Below are 18,923 nucleotides of genomic sequence, written 5' to 3' on the forward strand. Positions count from 1 at the left end.
TTGTAGCTCTGTTTGTGAGAAACCACAAATACTGATATCTTACTAAGATACTCATGATGTTTCTGTCTGCTTAAAGTCTGAAAACGTGACTTCAGAATGCTAGTGCTGTATTTGGATGCTTCCTTAAGGCTTCACTGCTTTCTATGGTCCCTGATTGGCTTATTAAATATTTCTTTAGTTACACAATCTCAGAGGGAAAAAAAGAGACCTCATTTGATAAGTCTGGAGGGCAATTCTACTTGTAGAGATGGTTGTTAAGGTCACTCTAAAGTGATTATTTTTGAATGTTTTTTAATGTCCTTATATGGAAACACTCTTGGTACATTTTTCATCGTGTTTTCTTTGTGCTGGTTCCTATTAAGAAGCTTCCAGTCTCCCTGTTCCTAACAGTTTACTTCTTACATCCTGACAGGAACAAAGGAAGTGACCCATTTTCCTTCCTCTCTCTTTTTCTCTGACTGGAATATTCTTCTTAGCAGAAGGCAGTAGGATGGCATGTTCCAAGCCCCTCTATTTGTAGAATAGGCAACCAAGACTGAATTTAGTGGTAATCTGCTCCTTTTTGGTTGCTGGACAGCACATTTCCAGACAGGAATTTGTTTGGATCCAAAAATTAAACTTTATTACATTACCCACTGTTAAAAAAATTATGTGGCCATTCCTATAGGGGGCATAGTGTCTGTTTCTTTTGCTCACAACATGAGGCCCACTCTTACTTGTAAATAAAGCTTCATTGCTTTTTTCCAAGTTAATGCAATTTTATCTTCTCTGTTCCTTCCTCTTTGAAATATTTTTCATGTGCTGCTTTGCCTGTCTGGTAATGAAATAGCCCTTTGAAGAGCTAAAGAAAACAGAACATTTATTGGTTGCTCTGTTTTGCTGTAGCTGTCATTCAAAAAAAAAAAAAAGACAACAATATTAATGAGAAATGAAACACATTTGAACTTGATGGTCTTAGAGGTCTTTCCCAACCTAAGTGATTCTGTGGTTACAATTTCCAGGTGTGGGACATGTGTCAGACACTCAGCTTCCCATGAGTGTGATGTTTGACTCAGTTGCATGCAGTCAGACTTCAGATTTTGACCTCCAAGGCTGCCCAGTGTAGCTTGGTGCACTGGCAAGTGGCTCCTGGTCATCTGGGGATGTTGGTTGGTTGAATAATTTTTTGGGAAACCTCTTGAGGGCAGTGTTATGAATTGTAACGTGCTGAGGCCGAGGAACAGAGGATTAATTTGAACCTCAGTGCCTTTTTTAGGTATTGTCTAGCTAAAGTTTTATCTTTTTATTTGTTCAGCTAACCTTTAGTAAACATATTTCTATTGTAACAAAATTCAATGGGAAATAACTAACAGGATGCTTGTTGTACACAGACATCTGAGCATGTGCTGCATGCATGATGTGATCAGGGCAGCTGTCCTGGAGCTTTGGCTGCAGTACTTAGTGAGACACAAGGTGAATGTGGATTTCCTGGTAGGAAGAAGGCATTGTAAATCATGTTTGTGGAATGATTTCTTGTAAATTTAGCCTCTTATGAGATGACAGACTCATTTGGAAGCCAGGTATGTCATAATGTGTTGACAATTTTGACTCTTCTGCTCTTTAATTGAGTAGCTTGGGCAGTGCTACAATGGATGTGAGTATAGTGTCAGATGAAAGCAGAAGTGATTAGAGAGCTTGCCATAGATACTTAAATCTGAGTTGTTCCCCTTTCTGGCCTTTAACTACAGAGCTGCTCTGAGTGGCTTTTCATCTGGTATCTGTGAGGAACAGGCTAGAAGATGTCCCTACATTAGCAGTTGGACAGTGACTATGAACTTTTATAAACTATTGAATTATTTTACTGATTTTATAGTTAAAGGTGGCAACAAAGGTTTCCACATGTAGAAAGAAGGTGTGGACAGAGCAATAAGTTACACTGGTCAGTGAGGCTGTGGCAGTCCTTAATAGCCAGTAACACTGGCTGTGCTGGAATGAGCCCTTGCAGAGTGGTCAAAGAAGAAAAAGCTCTATTTTTTTTCTGCTTTTCTCTGGTTTTTCTGCTTTTCTCTGTTTTTTCTGTTTTTTGTTTGGGGAAAAAAAAATCTTAAGGGAAGTTTCCCAGGTTGTTTTGAGGAATATCCCATCAGGGCCAGTCATAAAACGATTAGGATTTGAACCTCCCTGTTTTCCAGGAGGAAAAGTAGTTGGTGGAGGGAAAAAAACAACTTTCCTTGCTTACAGGGCAGCTGGTGTGTGCACAGCTGCCAGGATTTGACTGCCTGCTTCAGGGCACATGAAATGCCATGTGAGCTGAAGACTTGTTTCCTTTAAAACTCCCAAGTAGCAATTGTGCTAACTTGGGCTTTCCCTTTAGCCCACAGCTCATTTCTCTGCTCAGATTTGACTGTCAAACTGCTGGTGTCAGAAACTGGACTGTATCCTGCTAGAATGACTCCTGCTACCCTACAGGAAAGCATTTCTGTCTGAACACACAGGTGTCTGCATGGGTCACTTCCCTGCTTGCCCAGGCCAAGAGCTGTGTTGTCAACAACCCAAGCTGTGAAGTGCTCCTGCTGGTTCTGTGCTTCCTGTCCGAGCTCTGGGGCTGCTGGAAATAAAAGGCCCTGGCTGCTGCCGTGATAAGTAATCCATAGCACAACCAACATCCTTGAGTGGAAAGATAAGGGCTTGCCAAACCCCAGCTGGTCTGGGTGTCTGACACTAAAGAACAAATCTTTTTAATCATTTTTCAGATCAGGGTGAATTCTCCTGTCCAGCATGGGTTAGCCAAGTGCCAGGGTTCTGCTGTAGTGTTCACAGGCAGTGATGGAACTTTGAAATCACTGAAAATAATGTGACAACCTTTACCCAGAAAGGTCGTGGGTGTCCTGTTCTCAGGAGATCTTTTGGCGTGTGTTCATAAATCTCAAACACCAGTTTTTGGAAAACAGTTAGATTATGTTTACCTGTTTGTAAACCATCATTTAGAAACATAAAATTAGTAAGCAAAAAGGATGAAAAGAGAAGAGGATCTCCTATGCTATTCTGTATATGGGGTTGGGAACAGAATATTTGAATTTCAGGTTGCATTAGCTTTCAGTAAATATTTTTCATTCTTTAGTGAGAGGATGGATGCAAGATCTTTTCACTTTTCAGTGAAAAGTGAGCTTCCTTTAAGTTTTAAAGGAATCTCTCTGTTTTAAAGCTTTTAACTGTTTAAATAAAGTATTCTGGTTTTTATAATCCTGTATTTCTTTACTATGAACAGTTTCACAGAAGCAGCCATTTTGATTATGGCTTGTTTGTGCTTAATTGTTGTGTTTAATCTTAGAGTACCTGACATTAGTTCTGCTAGAATAATTATGTATGGTTATTGTATGCAATTCTTTGGTTGAAGATTTAAATGAATGCAACTTTCAAGTCAGCTGACATGTGCCATCAATTTTATTTTCCAGTTTCTGAAACTTGAAGAACCATGTCTCAGTCAGGTGAAAAAGTAAAGGTAAAGAGATGGCTGCACAGCCAAAATTGTGTTTGTTCAACTTGTGAAAATATTTGTGGCTTTATTGAAGTGATAAGATAGTGAATAAATTATACCTTTCAGATGCATTTCTTAAAAGGGAACTGTTCTGTAGAAGCAGAGCTTGCATGTGATTCTAGTAATGGACTTTTGGGTGCTTGCCAGACATTGTGGCTGCTCACAAAGCTACAATGATGCCTTTACCTAAGGAAATTTTGTTTGAAAAACCTTAATTTCTAATATTTGTTCCCATCTGTGTGGGTTTTAAGAAGATTCTTAGCAAACAACTTAATTGCTGTTTAAACAGTTCTCCTATATCCTCTCCTGTGCCAGTGGAAGTATGGACTTGTGTAAAAACTTCCATCTTAAACTCATCTCTGAAGAAAACATTTGATTCTAGCTAGTTCATAGGTCTCTCAATCAAGTGGCTGCATTTCTTTAGGACTGTGTCAGGTTTGCAGTCAGTTGGTAACAAATGGTGAAGCAGACTGCCCTTTTTATAGCCCAAATCTCTGAGGTTTTTCAGGCACTTTTTTTCCTGATTTTGTGTTAGAAGTTAAATGTTGTGAAGACAGGTGAACAACCTAACAAGCAGGACATATAGTCACAGGTAAATCTATCCTGGTAATCTCTGCATGCCTTTACAAAAAATTCTTGGTTTTCTGTAGGTGAGTGAATTCATTATTTATTTTTATGGAAGGTGTTAGTAACAGCAGGTACCAAATTTGAACAGATAATATTGACCTCTAGCTTAAAATCTTTGGTATTTTTAGCTATATTGCAGATTAATGTAAATAATAGTGTGTTCTTGCAAGCTTGCAAATCTTTTTTATCTAAGGAGAGGCTTTTGTTTATGTGTAGCTCAAGGTAATCTACCAGATTTCTATTTTTATCAGATTGCTTGGTAAATGGCCCAGTTTCAAGGTCTGCTTTGCCATAGCAGTGATGATTTTTTTTTCATTCTCTGTCCTTTATATACTTCTTAGCCTATTGTATTGAATCAGTTGAGCTCTGTTTCAGTTTTTTAGGGGGATGGGGATCTCATTTGACATTCCACTTTTTTTTTGTCAGTTTTCCGACTCAGCAGGCTATGTGGGATTTGCTAATCTACCCAACCAGGTTCACAGGAAATCTGTGAAGAAGGGCTTTGAATTCACACTGATGGTGGTTGGTAAGTGACTTGTTTAAGTATTTTTTACTGTTACTCAACACCAAAAAACTTTCTTTCACATAGACTCTGGCTTCCTACTCAGCAATTGACTGCTGTACAGATGAAAAAGCTTTGATGTGAAGTCTCTTAAAAATTTTGTCATGTTTGGAAGGAAGGAGTATTTGTACTGATTAAAGGTTATGACTTTGAGCCAAGAGGCCATTCTTGTATTCCTGACTCATCCTCAGATGGTAGGGATAGTTGCTTAATCTTTCTTTTACTACCAGGTCCCCAACTGAAGGCATGAATGCACATGGTGAATATCTTGCTCTTGAATTGGTGATGCTGTTTTTGTGTTTGCTGCCCTTCTGTCCTGACTCACTCTGGTATTATAGCTAAACTGATTAATTTTCATGTTCTCTGAATGAACACCTCTTGGAATCTTTAATGGAAAGTCCTTCAGGCACAAAGCTGTTTTAACTGACTTGTTGATTGATGCTTGATTGATTCAGTGCAAAGGAAATCCCCAGTATCTTTCATCTTTTTCTGGTAGTTACATTGGAATAACACATTATTAAAAATGAAACTAAAAATTTAAGAACTTTCTTGTACTCTGTAGTACAAATGGGGATTATTTGGTGACAAAATATTCAGTGATGTCTATAAAATAAATAGGCAACTTGTTATATAGAGGTTTTTTAATTTCATATAGTTTGTTATGGTAAATGCAGATAACTTTTTTATTTCTAAGATTGTAGCATCTACTTGTAGCATTGGCCAAGTGTACAAGTATTAAAATGTTGACTCCTTTGATTCCTTGGCTGAGGAAAAAAGTAACTTTTTGAAATTCAGATTTAGTCATTCCATTTACAGGTTTAACTTTATTACTTTCATCTAAGACAAAATTTGTATGACCTGAAGTTCTAGTATTACAGAACTTGTCAGGTAAATTTTGCATAATTTTCTTAGGATTTTCTGTTCCATATTTCATAAGGTGTATGTAGCCTAACTGTAAGGCTGGGAAGCTTGACTGTTTGTGACTGCTTCTTTCATTCTCCTTCCTAGCAGTGTTCCAGGTTCAATTTCTAGCTTAGGAAAATCTTAAAGGTCTCAGAAATGTTCAACAGGAGAGTTAGAGCTCTTGATTTTGTGACTTTAAATGAATGAAAGCCTTTATTTCACTGAAGGAATGTGACTGTCTCTGGATCTATAGCACTGCATGACCTTTCAGCTTTTATTATTAATTCTACTGCTGTAACTTAGCATTTTCTTGGAACATTTATAAAAACATTAGAGGGTTGTTTTTCCTGTGTTTTTAAAGTACTTAGCTGAACCTTTGTTTTAATATCAAAAGCTAGGGTGAATCCTGATGAACAAATTATTTTTCCTCCATAATGTGGGCTTGGGAAAAGAACAGGTGCTTTAAAAAGCCTGGAGTAAAAGATGTACATGCTGAATAACCTGTATTATTTTTTGTAGGTGAGTCTGGCTTGGGAAAATCCACTTTGATTAACAGTCTGTTCCTGACTGATCTTTATCCAGAACGTTATATTCCTGGAGCTGCAGGTAAATGTGGTTTTGTAGTTCTTCCAGCACACACCCTATGACATTCCATTGCTTCATTTTGATGATAACTTCACCCATGAAACCCTTTATTCATACTATCTAAATATATTTTAAACCTCCAAATTGTATTTTTTTTTTTAGCATTTTCTCATATTTTCTTTTAAAGACTCAGCTTTTGTTGTTTCTTCATTAGTTATTATTAAACAAACCCAACCCTTCAAACCTGTTAGATATCAATATACCTCTATGTGATTTTCTCTAATCCCCATTTCCTAGAATGCTTTTTGTTTGCAAAGCCTTTAATACTGGTTAGAGGACAAAAAAAATCTTGCATGCTTCTCATTATTATAATTTTATTTTTGCATATTGTGCTGAGCCAGCCCCTTTTCTTTTGGTTCATTGCTTCTTGTTTATTTGCAAGGATGTGGTGGTAAATTTTGATTGGCTAGCTTGTTTTTTTCCTCCAAAATACTGTGTAAGTTACAATACACTTCAGATTGCATTTCCTCCTCTGTTGCTCTCTCCTGCAGGGGTTTCTGCATCAATTAATAGGCATAATAACAATCAAAATATTCCTTTATTTTAGAGAAAATAGAGAGAACAGTTCAAATCGAAGCTTCTACAGTAGAGATAGAGGAGCGAGGGGTGAAACTGCGTTTAACAGTAGTTGACACACCAGGATATGGAGATGCCATTAACAGCCAGGACTGGTATGTGTGTAAAAATTGTGTGTAAACACTACTCTAGTGTGTCTGTCTCTCTGAGCTCTAGTGATTCAGCTGGTGATCTTTTGAATAACTTCAGTGTATTAAAAGGAAGCAACAGGTTGATTATTCTGAGCATTAATGCAGTGTTACCTTGAACTAAGGTGTGTCCTCAGCCCTTACAGATCAGCACAATTTTCTAAGCATTTCTGTATCTTCATATTGTCAGTGACATGAACATTTAGTTTGTGGGAGTTTTCAAATAAAATTTCTCTTATAATTTTTGTTGCCTAAGATACACATCTCTAGTAAAACTGTATTACTTTGTGCAACTTCCTGCTTCAATTTTCTAACCACTCTAAATGTTTTTTAAGGGTTTGGTTAGTGTTCTTTATGCTGTCTATAGTAGTCACTCAAAACTAATGGCCTTTCCTCCAATAATGTTCTCTGTGGCAACTGCAGTCAACTTCTTGCCTCCAGAGCTGCTCTGATGGGGCAGAGTTCTGGCCCATCCATCTTCCATGTTTTTAAGACAGTATGCTTTGTTCCTTTTCCTTTATATGTGCTGCTACCACTTTGGATAAAACTGCTTTCTTTTAATGATGGAGTTACTACTTATCTCTCTCTGGCCTGTATATCCCTGGTAAATCCTGAAACAGCTGAAATAATTGTCTTCAAATACACTGGAGAACACACATAATTGCTTCAGCATAGAGATGAGGAAGAAAGAAAATGATGAAAAAGCTATAAAGTGACTGGGCACTTTGTCACAAAGTTAGAATTCATAAGTGTCATTTCCAAATTGCCATTGTCATACACTTTGTGGAAGACTGTTCTTGGAATAACTTTTTCCAAATAAAGATGACATCTATTAATGTGCTTACTAGGATGCCAGAATTATTCCAGTGCAACTAGAAGCTAAATTTTTAATTTCCACATGGAACTGCTATAAATAATTATTTTGCTTAGCCATTAGTTTTTGTGAACACTTTTTTTGTGGTGATAATCCTGAGGCAAACTGTGTTCCTGTGCAGAGCAAGGGAGCATAAAGCTCGTATTAGTTGATTTGAGCTCTTCAGTATAAGTTAAAGATTAGGAAGGAGGCACATAGTTGATAAACATCTACAATATTATAGATAGTTTTGCAATCTTTTTTCGACAGGATGCTGTTTATTTGTAGAAACACAGCAGAAATGTAAGTGGTGAAAGTTAGAAAGTGAAGCTGTAGTGGGGTTTTTATTTTCCTCTCACTTTTCCTACTTTATTAAGTAAAAATCACTGATCTTTTAGAGTAACAGTAAGGCATCTTTCTGGACTGCAGCACAGTCTTGCTTATTTTGTGCACTGTTGACCAGAGCTTCCTTCCTCTGGAGCCAAGAGCTCTGCAGCCCCTGTATTGTGTTACGTAGAGCTCTTCCTGTTGATTGTGTTCTAATGCCCTTTGTTTATTCTCTTAAGATGTTTTAGAGATGTGCGTGTTCAGGTTTTCCCCTTTCTTTTTGGAAAATGAGAGTCATCCCGGGATGAATCAGACCCCCAAGAACAATTTTCACTTAGTTTTAGATGATAAATCTTAAACATCAAGATAAATTGTGGAAACAAATAGTACCTTTATATTGCAAAATAAAAAGATGCAGTTAATTTTGTCTGTTTACTTCCATTTTCTTGTCATACAAAAAGACTTTGTTTGAGCCACGATGAGTTTCATTTTGACAAAGTCTTTTCAGGATGTTATAGGCACTTGGATGGATAGACTCTTTGTTTCAAACTGTAGTCAAGACTGACCCAGGGCAGCCACCTTCCTTCCTTGTTAGTTCAGAGGAAATGGCAAGTTCGTGTTCTTGAACTTCTGTTTGTGTTCAGGAGCGTTTTCTGCAATTATGGTTAGCCAGCAGGTGGTGCTGATCTTCATCCAAGTTTCAGAAAGCACTTCTTTTTGGGGAAAGCTGCAGTTTGTGCAGACTGCATGTTTTTCAGGGTGATAAAGTCTACTAAGGTTATTTTTGAACAGGTGTTGAACTGTGACAATGTCTCTAGGAGGCAACAAACACTGATCCCGTTTCAAATTCCTGAAGTAGCTCAATGGCTTTTGGTTTCTGTCTGTAGTGGTGAAATGGCTTAACTTTAGATTTGGACTTTCAGGGATCAGAGCTAGAGTGAATTTTAATAGATTTTCTATCATAGCAGTGCTAGTAAAGCTTATGTGTTGTCATGAGTTTTTTCAGTGGGTCTTCTGTACTGGAATAATAGTTGTTGGATGGGTAAAGGTGTTATTAAAGAACCTGTTGTACTAAATCTACAACGTAGATGATTTTTTGTTTTCCAAATTGCTATTGTACTTAACACAGCCTGGAAGGAAACATGAGTGCTAGCTCACCTTAGTGATAATTTTTGGATTCTGTACGAAGCTTTAATGCTGGCTGGAGTTTGCTATTCTGGAATCAAACTACACCTAGGAATGCTCTTGGCATCAGCTTAGGTTTGTGTTTGTAGAATACCAAAATTCTTTATGGTGGGAGGTTTGAAGCATAAAATGGCTTTTCCATGGATAAGGACATTGAGGTTGTGAGAGAAGCATGTCCTGAAAGTAACATCTTTCAGCAGACAGAAGAGACAGGGTTAAGGAGGTGTGGAAAAAAATCCTTCATGCACAGTCTGGCATTGGAGGGACAGCTGACAGATGAAGTTTTTAGATGTTGCTGGTCAAACACCTCATTTCATTGTGGCTGCAGTGCTGCAGATCATTCTTTGGTAACTGTTTTCTGGCTATTGCTAACTTTCTCTTTTTACTGGCTTATTTTAGGTTGTATTTTGTGGGTTTTGCCAGCCTTGTAATACTGTTCGTTTTTCCCCAATAGGCTTGGATCAATGGTTGTGTTGTTTGCTGTTACAATACAGGATGTTCTATCTCCTAAGTAATGACAGCACAGTGGTATAAACCAGGTGTTTCCCGGAAGTCAGGAGGTACAGGACACTAACACCATGTTAATAGGGAAAATTATAGCTGTTAGAGCTAGAAAACTGCACGTAAACTAATTACATTGCCAAAGAAATGTGTGATAGTTGCTTTCCCATTGTTTGTGCTTAGTTTCTGTCCTAATATTTGTATGTCTCAAGTCTTGTTACCTTTCACCCCACGAGGAGAGTATCTAAGCACAGGAACATAAAACATATTGTTCTTTTTGAACACGTTTATGTATTAGCATGCTAATTCTTAAGGAGCTGAGCAGCACTGAGGTCAAAACCTAATAAATTCTATGGTTTGCTGTGTATCTTCTGTAGTATGGCTTAGAATGGTACAAATCTTGCATATAGATATGTATATGTATATATGTATATGTGTATACACACACACACATTTATACATATGTATGTGTGTGCATATATATTCTACTATGAATTTGTTCCTCCTTGATCCAAAAACTTAGGCAATTCTGAAAAATCAAACTTCCTTCAGGATCTTTTCCCTCATTCTTGTTACTTTTTTCACTATGTTCATTGCAGCCACACTGCCCAGAGACACTTCCTGTCTCAGTGTTTGCTGTCATTCTGCATGTTCATTTTCCAGAGTGCTAATGTTTTTTTGTGTTTTCTGGTTCCTCCTCAAATTGTTCAAGTCATATTTGCACTTTCTCTACAACAGAAATATTATTTTTCAAGTACAGCTTTCTGCTCAGTTTTTCTCCGAGTAGTTTAAGATAGGTTCATGATTCACAATCATCTGCCCAATCATATTTTCATCAGTGTGTTAATTTCCCTTCTGCTGCACCACTCAATATCAACTGTTCTTTTATATTAATGTTGTTTGCAGGTGTCTACATGCTCTGGAATATCTTAAAACAATCTTCTTAGTAATGGACTGTGTTTTCTTTTCTCTCTCTCACTGCTCTTTCTGTCTGATTGTATGATTAAATTTGTCTCCCTTCTTTGCAAGGCATATTTTAAATTGCCTTGAACTAAGTAGGAATTATTTTCTCTTTGGCAACAGAAAAGCATTCTGTAAGGTAACAAAAATAGCTTAATAAATCATGTGATGCTTTAGTGCATGACTTGCAATTGTATTTGCACTTAATTCAGTGGACTGGAATACCAGAATTTTTGTAGGTAACTGTAGAAACCCATCTGTACGGTCAGGACTGTAAATCAAGAGGATATCCGGGATATGTCATTTGTCAGCTGGTTTAAAAACAAATCCTAACCCCCTACCACCAGAAAAGCAGAAGAAAATCCTCAATCTGCTGTTCCTGTCTGTGTTGTCTCAGCACTGAGTATTTTTTTTCTATGCTTGCACTTGAAATTTTTATCCAGTGAGCAGAGTAACACTTGAAAGGAGCACCAGGCATAAATAGACACTTGGTAGTTGCTGTGAAAATATCTTTTTGTGCTATAAAAATACTTCTCAGAAGTAGATACAGTGCTAGGAAGCTGCATTTTTGTAACAAAAATGTTCCTAATAAAGATGTGATTCTCCCCCTTCCCTTCTGATTCTATCTTTTCATAATTCTTTTTGATATTATTTTAAAACTGATCTAAGATGCCTCTCTTCTCTCCCCTGTACCACAGTTTCAAAACAATTATCCAGTACATTGACAACCAGTTTGAAAGATACCTTCATGATGAGAGTGGTCTGAACAGGCGCCACATTATAGACAACAGAGTCCATTGCTGTTTTTACTTCATCTCTCCCTTTGGGCATGGGTAAGAAAAATCTCTTGAGCCCTTGTACTTCAGGGTGTTGGATTGTGTTCATAAGCCTGTTCATTACTTGAACTGAAATCTGAATGTTAACATTAATAGGGGCACTTTGTACATTTTCAGTTGGCCAGTGCAATTAAAATGGTCTTTGGAGATTAATGGACTCCTCTGCTTTGTTCCCTGTTTGGCATTTAATGCTGTTTTGAAGCAGTCACTATTAAGTTGTTTATCACTTTGAAACAGAAGAGCTTATAGTATCCAATTTATCTTACAGTGATAATTTTAATTGCAGTTCAGCCTTTACACAGCCAAGGTGACACGACAGTGCTCTGTCTGAATTTGTTATGGAAATACTATTTATGTAGATATTTGAAATAAATACTGTTTAATACATTTGATCTGTTAATTTATTTTTTTTTCATCCGACTTTTTCTGTTTGGCAGGCTGAAGCCATTAGATGTAGAATTCATGAAGGCTCTTCATGGAAAAGTCAACATTGTGCCTGTGATTGCCAAGGCTGACACTCTGACCCTGAAGGAGAGAGAGAGGCTGAAGAGAAGAGTAGGTCTAACACTTGATCATGACAGCTTTACAATCCATAAAATGTTAAAGCCAAATATAAAGTAAATTCAAACAGAAGAGGGGTGAGTGCTACTGGCCAAGGAACTAATAATCTTCAGGAGGTGTGAGGTGGGAAATTTTCACTGAAGTGTGATGTGTTTCACCAGTTACACTTGCTGAGAATCTGGCTGTTCTTGGCTTCATCTGCTTCAGTAAGAAGTAGAGAGGGTTTTTTAAAGTCTTAACAGATGTGAACCCTGTGAATTTTCACAAGCTGAAAAACTTATGCCTTGAGTACAGAGATAATTAGTACTTGTAGTCTTCAGAACATTTGTGACTTAGATACATGGACACCACATGTATGCATGGGCTAAATATAATGAGGTGAATGCTGTTATCCGAGGGAGTGGTTAGGAAACAGGTAAACAAGTCCTCATTATCTTTGTGCTGCTGGCAAAGGTCACTCTACAAACTGAGTTTATACTAAGTGAAATGTATAATGTGGTTCCAAAGCTTTGAAAGTGTAGTTACTGTATATTGTTCTAACTTAAAACATCTTGGCTAACAGAATCTCTAATCTAGGCTAAACATCAAAATCCTGCTTTGCTGACGCAGCTTGAAGTCCTAGGGTTTTTTTAGATGTTTCTGCCATTTGGCCATCAATCTGAAGCAAAATGTTTTTGTTTTGCTGCTTTGGACTAAGCAGCAAGATCAGTTTCTGGTGCTTGCAAAGGAAACCCAGCTTGGAGTAATTCCTGTTTGGTCTTTCTGGAATTCAAAGTTATTTTTTAAAACCTTTGAGTGGGAAGAAATGCAAGGCAGTTTTGTAAGTTTTGTCATGTAAGACTGCTAAGGAAACCTGCTCAGAAGAATGACTTCATGAGAGGGGAACTAATATTTTTATTTTTTTTTAAATTTCCCATGGGAAGGCTAATCTTTAGGAACACAGAACCCTCTGAGGTCAATAAAATTCAGGTTTGAAGAAGCAAAATGCTGTTTCATTGTTAAGACGATAAAATACAGTTTGTTTTTATTGCAATTCTTTTTCCTTTCAGGAAAGCACTGTGTTTAACAGCTGTAATATATTATTCTAGCACCCCTTGTTGCCTGCTTTCCCGTTATTGTTTCACTTGCATTTTATCTTTAAGATCTGAGCCAGGTTAAATGTGCTTTCTTGTCTTATGCAGCTACTTAAAGGCATCACACTGCCCTGCCTATCCCAGCTGTGCATTTTTTATTATCATTTGGTGGCAATTTTGTTATCTTCTGTTTTGTAAAACAGTGACAAAATGCATCAGTTTAAATGTAATTGTGTGACTGTTACTGTTAGTTGCTTATTGGCAACACTTACTCCCAGATTTCTTTTTTCTTTTAAAAATAGTGTGTTTTGTGTTGGTGGGAGCTCATAATATTTTATTCAGAGTGTGAATGCGGGGGAAGTTTATATATCTGGCAAGAAAACACTGTCATGGGAATAACTGTAGTTCAAACATGGTCATTCATCTTCTAAAAGTGTGAAAGACTGTTTTGTTTTAAACAGCTGTTTAATAATTAAGCTCTGGTTAGAGAGATTTTATTTATAGTGTAGCAATCAGTGTCATCACAACAGAGTATCAAGGAACCCAACAATACTGTGAAAAGGTTCATTAAGACCTCTTGGCCATTTGAAGTCTGGTTGTGTAGTGAAATGAGGCAACCAGGTGCCACTTATTGCCAGGGAGTGAGCATGAGCTTGTGTCAAGCCCACCTGTGCCTGATTAGGGTGGGCCCCCACTGTGCATGAGCAGGACCAGGGGGCCGATAAACCCTAATTAGGCACAGGTGGGCTTGACACAAGCTCATGCTCACTCCCTGGCAATTAGTGGCACCTGTTTGCCTCATTTCACTACATGGTTGTGTTTGTATTGTCAAGTTAATGTCCACTTGTATATATAGTCATGACAGCACAAGCCTTTATGTAGACTTTTCAGAATGTTTTCAGGATTACTTCAGGTAAAACCCTGATTTTGCAAAGACTTTGTCTACCTCAAGTGTTTCTTACTTTGTACTTGGTTCAGGTGTCAGTTGTGGGGGTAGAGTTGCAGTTCTTTAGGGACTACTGATCTAGGAAGTTTGCACAGTTAACGTTTTTCTGCTGAGATGCCCAAAATCTCCCTTAAGACTGTGGAATCTCAGCATTCATTATGCTCTCCTCTTACCACCTCCCTTCCCTTAGTGAAAGTAAATCTTGTCAGATTTCTGACTTCAATATTTTTAAGAGCATGTCAGTTAGAAGTATTCCCTTCAGTTTTGAAGGAAGGATTGACCTGTACCACCTTTTCAAACATCCAAAGTCCTGGAATATTGGTAGCTGCTTACCCCTGCTGTGATTTCATTAGGAAAACAATGTACATGGGAATACAGATAGCATGTTAATCTTGGACAATAAAGAAAACTGTGGGTGACTTTTAGCTTGGTGGATTTTGAATAACTTTCTCCAGTTTAATTGGATACTAAGCTTGTCTTTTTGATTAAAGAAACAATAGGCACTGCCTTTTAAATTTTTATGCATAACAAATGCTCAAGAATATACTTTGATATCAGCTGCATAGTTTTAATCCTGTAACTGATGAATTTTTTTCTCCAAATTCATAGCTTTTACTTAACTTTTCCTTACTCTGCTTTTTTTCCTGATTCTGAATTATGTCCATGTAAATATTCTTTGTTTGGGTTTTTTCTTATTTTATGGTTTTTATTATTTACTTGCTCTGATTTCTAAAAATGTCTTTATCTGTTCTGCCATTTTGAAAAAATCTTTAAGCCTGTGTCGACACTTTGGACACGGAGTCAGGTGTGCATTTCTTGGTCTTCAAGAACTGAAATGCTTTCTGCTCATGATTTTTTTCCAAAGCACTTAAGGCAGAAATGTATTCTGAGTTTTCTAGATGTGACAGAGTAGTAAATCAATTATATATATTTTTAACTTAACACCTCTTCAATGAAATCAAAATTTATTACTATTTTTTGTAAACTTCAGGTTCTGGATGAGATTTCTGAGCATGGCATTAGGATTTATCAACTCCCTGATGCAGATTCTGATGAAGATGAGGAGTTTAAAGAACAAACCAGAGTTCTAAAGGCAAGTTTCACCCCTAGGTACTCTATAGGTACTTTATTCCTTTATACTGTGTTGATAATTCAGGTTTCCATTGGATGTTGACTCTTAAATCCTTCTTATTCCAGTCACTGATTCATCAGAATTCCAAATGTAGTGTGTTGTGACTTTCTCTTTTCTCTTTTCAATGTAAGGAACTCTTCCTCTAGAATTATGATTTCCAGTCTTTTTTTCTGACTCAAACCTTTTAATGCACAAGCAAAGGGAGAGAACGTGCACATGTTATGGTTACTGTACTAATTAACGAATTTCCTCTCTTTAGAGCAGATAATAAAGATTTTACTGAAGTCATTTCCTCTTTGTGCTGTGATACTTGCAAAGGTGCTTGAAGAATGTATCTAAAATGCTCTCTCTAGCTACTTTAATCTCTATCTGAAGTATGTTTCTGTTGGCAGTTTTCCATGCATGATGTTATGTCAGATGACACATTATGCCCAAACTGTACTCCAGCAACTCCAAAGTGTTCCTAAAGCAAAGCCTCATTTCCTTTTGTGCCTCTGTTAAGACAAACTGATCCTAACAAACCCACAGGTGTCAAGGAGAGGCTGTATTGCCTTGAGTAGGATTTGTTGGTTTTCTTATGTAGAATTTTAGTAGCATACCTTTGTCAACATTTCTTTTCCTTCTCTCTTGTCTGTTAACTGAAGTCTTTGTTCTTTTTTTAAAATAAAAGAAACCCCTCCAAAAAATATCCAGTCAAAAATCAAACCAGTAATTTCCTTGCTCTGTCTGGTCTAGGCTAGCATTCCCTTTGCTGTTATTGGATCCAATCAACTCATTGAGGTGAAAGGGAAAAAAATCAGAGGCCGTTTGTATCCCTGGGGAGTTGTTGAAGTTGAAAATCCAGAGCACAACGATTTCCTGAAGCTGCGCACAATGCTGGTGTGAGTAATGGTGAAATCACCCCATCTCCTGTGGTGACGTAACTGAGACAATGACTGCAGAGGTACAAGAACATGAACACCTTGATTCAAAACTGATGGGAATCTTGAGTGACTTTTTACTGGCTGTCCACCCCTCAAAGTTGGTTTTGCAGCTGTAATCCTGGGATCTTTCCCTTAAGAAAATATTTCCTGTATTTTAGGGTAACGATTTTTCTGCCTTATTTGAACTGATTTGATGGCTTTACATATAAATTGAAATTTTTTTAATAGTACAGTGTGTGAGGCAGAAAGGGTCTTAAAATATTAATTAGTGATTGATTAAACTGACATGTATTCTAAAGGCAAAGCTCAATCTTCTTGGCAGTATAAGAAAAAAACCTAGGTTAAATATGATACACTGCCTCTTTATGATTTTAGCTAATGTGAATATTCTGCTTGTGTAAATGGATTTAATAGGTTATTTTTTTAATGACAGTTTGCTATTGTTGGACGTTGTTATGTATTTCTCATGTCAGTCTCTGCTGGGCAGGGGTTGCCCTCTGCTGGGCACTGGTAGCAAGCGTTTTTTCTTTTTTTTTTTTTTTTTTCTCTCAAAGAATTGAAAATTGCTGGGCTATGTCAGCTGTTATGTGAGCCAAGGAACTCCACCTAATTCTCAGTTACAAATTATACTGAACAGAACCCAAAAGTAAAAAAAAAAAAATTAAAAAATTAGGAATTAAAGTATCTTTCTAAAAACGTCTTTCTTAACACTGCAAAGACTGGTATAAACAACTTCTATGAAGTAGTTATTGAACAAGAAGAGGACAGAGTACTTCTTTGAAGTTTGGGTCTTTGAAGACTATTGATGGGAGGGCACTTAAGTATGAACTGAAGACAACAAACATAAAAGCAGTGTTCTACCTAGCTGTATGGCAGGCTTGGTCTGCAAGGATTATTTTTCTAGTAGATGTACCCATTACATAAAACAAAAAAGAAGATAAAAGGGTGTTTTTCTTTCCTTTAACAAGAAGGGCAGTGTGTTCAGTAGTCCTTTACATGTTCTAGAACTCACATGCAGGACCTGCAGGAGGTGACCCAGGATTTGCACTACGAGAACTTCCGTTCTGAGAGGCTAAAACGAACTGGCAAGTAAGTATGTGTGTGCCTTTGGGCTCTGCTGATTGGCAGCCTGATCTGTGTCCACCCTGACACTGGGCTTCTTCCTCATAACTAATTCCACCTGTAGCTAATTATTTCTCATGAGATTTTAATCTATGGAGTTACTGAAATTTGTATGAAATTTTCATCTTGACGAGTACCATGTAGCAAAGTGCTGTGCTTACACACAGCTGTTTTTGTGTCTGTATCCCTTCTGCATCTATCTGTGCTGCATCTTTTTTGATAGCAACTTATTCTTGTCCCCACTGTTGTTCCTTAAGTATTCATTCAAGTATTTTGATCTTAAAGAAGACAGGAAATGTTCTACAGGGTTTTTTTTAATGGTTGTTTTTTGTACCATGTTGATCTTAAAGAAGAAAGGAAATGGCTTACACAGGTTTTTTAATGATTGGGTTTTTTTGTACCATGTATGGATAGTGAAGGGAGTATCTTTAATTAGAGCACATGGCAGAAAAGTCCCCAGAACAGTAAAGAAATGAAATTTTTGAGAAACTGAGAGTATCAGGAGCTCAAGATGGCATTTTACAAAAGGAAACTATAGGTTTAAGAAGATCCTAATTTTCCTCTGCAGAAGCCTGTAGGCCTTTTTTATTGTTGTTAAATTACCTGGAATATGAGCCTCGAATCTGTTCTTGGATGTTTTTACTTCTGTAACCCATATGATTAATGAATTCCTTTCTTCAATAGGCCTGTTGAAGAGGAAGTGGTAGACAAGGATAGAATCCTTCAGCAGAAAGAGGCTGAGGTAAGAGGAAGCTTCTAAAATTTGTTCTTTAATATAACATCCTATCTGCCAGCTCCAGTATTCTGCGTCAGCTCCTACCCACGGAGTGTAAAATGGGAGTTGTGTGAAGTTACAGACCTCATCTGAACCTACAAGTTGCCAATACAAAGTTTTGTTTATAGTCACTTGGATTGGTAGGTGGCATGTGGACTCTGGTTTGTAGGCAGGGTGTTTATCACTTCCAGTTTGCATGCTAATTTGCCAAAAGGATACTTGCTATTTAAGTACTGAAATGAGCTTAGTTTTGTCAGTGGCATATGGTGCTTTAAACTTAGCATGTTGGGGTAGACTCATAGTCTGATGCCATTTCAGATCTGCATGGCTTACTACAAGTAAGTCATGAGCAAATGTCATGTCTTTTGTCTATGGGGTAGAAAAAGGTTGTTGAGTCCTAGAAATCCCATGATATATTCAGTGTACCTTTTTTTTGCATCTTTATCTTGCAGGAGAACTTGTAGTATTTCTGTTGTGTTGGTCAGCCTACAGATTTGGTGTTTTCAATGTCTGATTCCTTTCTCCAGGTTATTAGTAGGCCTTTCAACAACATTTTCATGCTGGAGTTCTAAAAATGCAGAGATCTTCAGCCTAGTATTTAAATTCAAGCAGTACACTGCCAATGCTTATGACTGCTTGCATTGTGAAAAATTAAGACTTACTGCCAATTGGAAGATAGGTTTTTTTCTGTTTATCCTTCTTTAATCCAATTCAGTTTGGATCCAAGTCCATAAATGCAGGAAGGCATGATTTAACATATCAATGGATATA

General features: G+C 37.3%; 1 protein-coding gene across 10 annotated transcripts in view; it reads left to right on the plus strand.

The window, feature by feature from the left end:
* The window catches only part of LOC103536568 (septin-2), a 35,360-nt gene that overhangs the window by 2,437 nt on the left and 14,000 nt on the right, over positions 1-18,923 (plus strand). For 9 of the 10 annotated variants that reach the window (XM_030460456.1, XM_030460462.1, XM_030460458.1 and 6 more), the window contains exons 2-11: positions 3,435-3,481; positions 4,571-4,670; positions 6,129-6,215; positions 6,802-6,925; positions 11,483-11,617; positions 12,058-12,175; positions 15,192-15,293; positions 16,068-16,213; positions 17,261-17,344; positions 18,062-18,119. In XM_030460456.1, the coding sequence (XP_030316316.1) occupies positions 3,455-3,481; positions 4,571-4,670; positions 6,129-6,215; positions 6,802-6,925; positions 11,483-11,617; positions 12,058-12,175; positions 15,192-15,293; positions 16,068-16,213; positions 17,261-17,344; positions 18,062-18,119 (981 nt within the window). In that variant the 5' untranslated portion in view covers positions 3,435-3,454. Of the gene's footprint in view, positions 1-2,558; positions 2,623-3,434; positions 3,482-4,570; positions 4,671-6,128; positions 6,216-6,801; positions 6,926-11,482; positions 11,618-12,057; positions 12,176-15,191; positions 15,294-16,067; positions 16,214-17,260; positions 17,345-18,061; positions 18,120-18,923 lie in introns of those variants that run through there. The other variant, XM_030460460.1, reaches the window with a different exon arrangement.

Source organism: Calypte anna, chromosome 15 (assembly GCF_003957555.1).
Source record: "Calypte anna isolate BGI_N300 chromosome 15, bCalAnn1_v1.p, whole genome shotgun sequence".
In the NCBI taxonomy this organism is placed as follows: domain Eukaryota; kingdom Metazoa; phylum Chordata; class Aves; order Apodiformes; family Trochilidae; genus Calypte; species Calypte anna.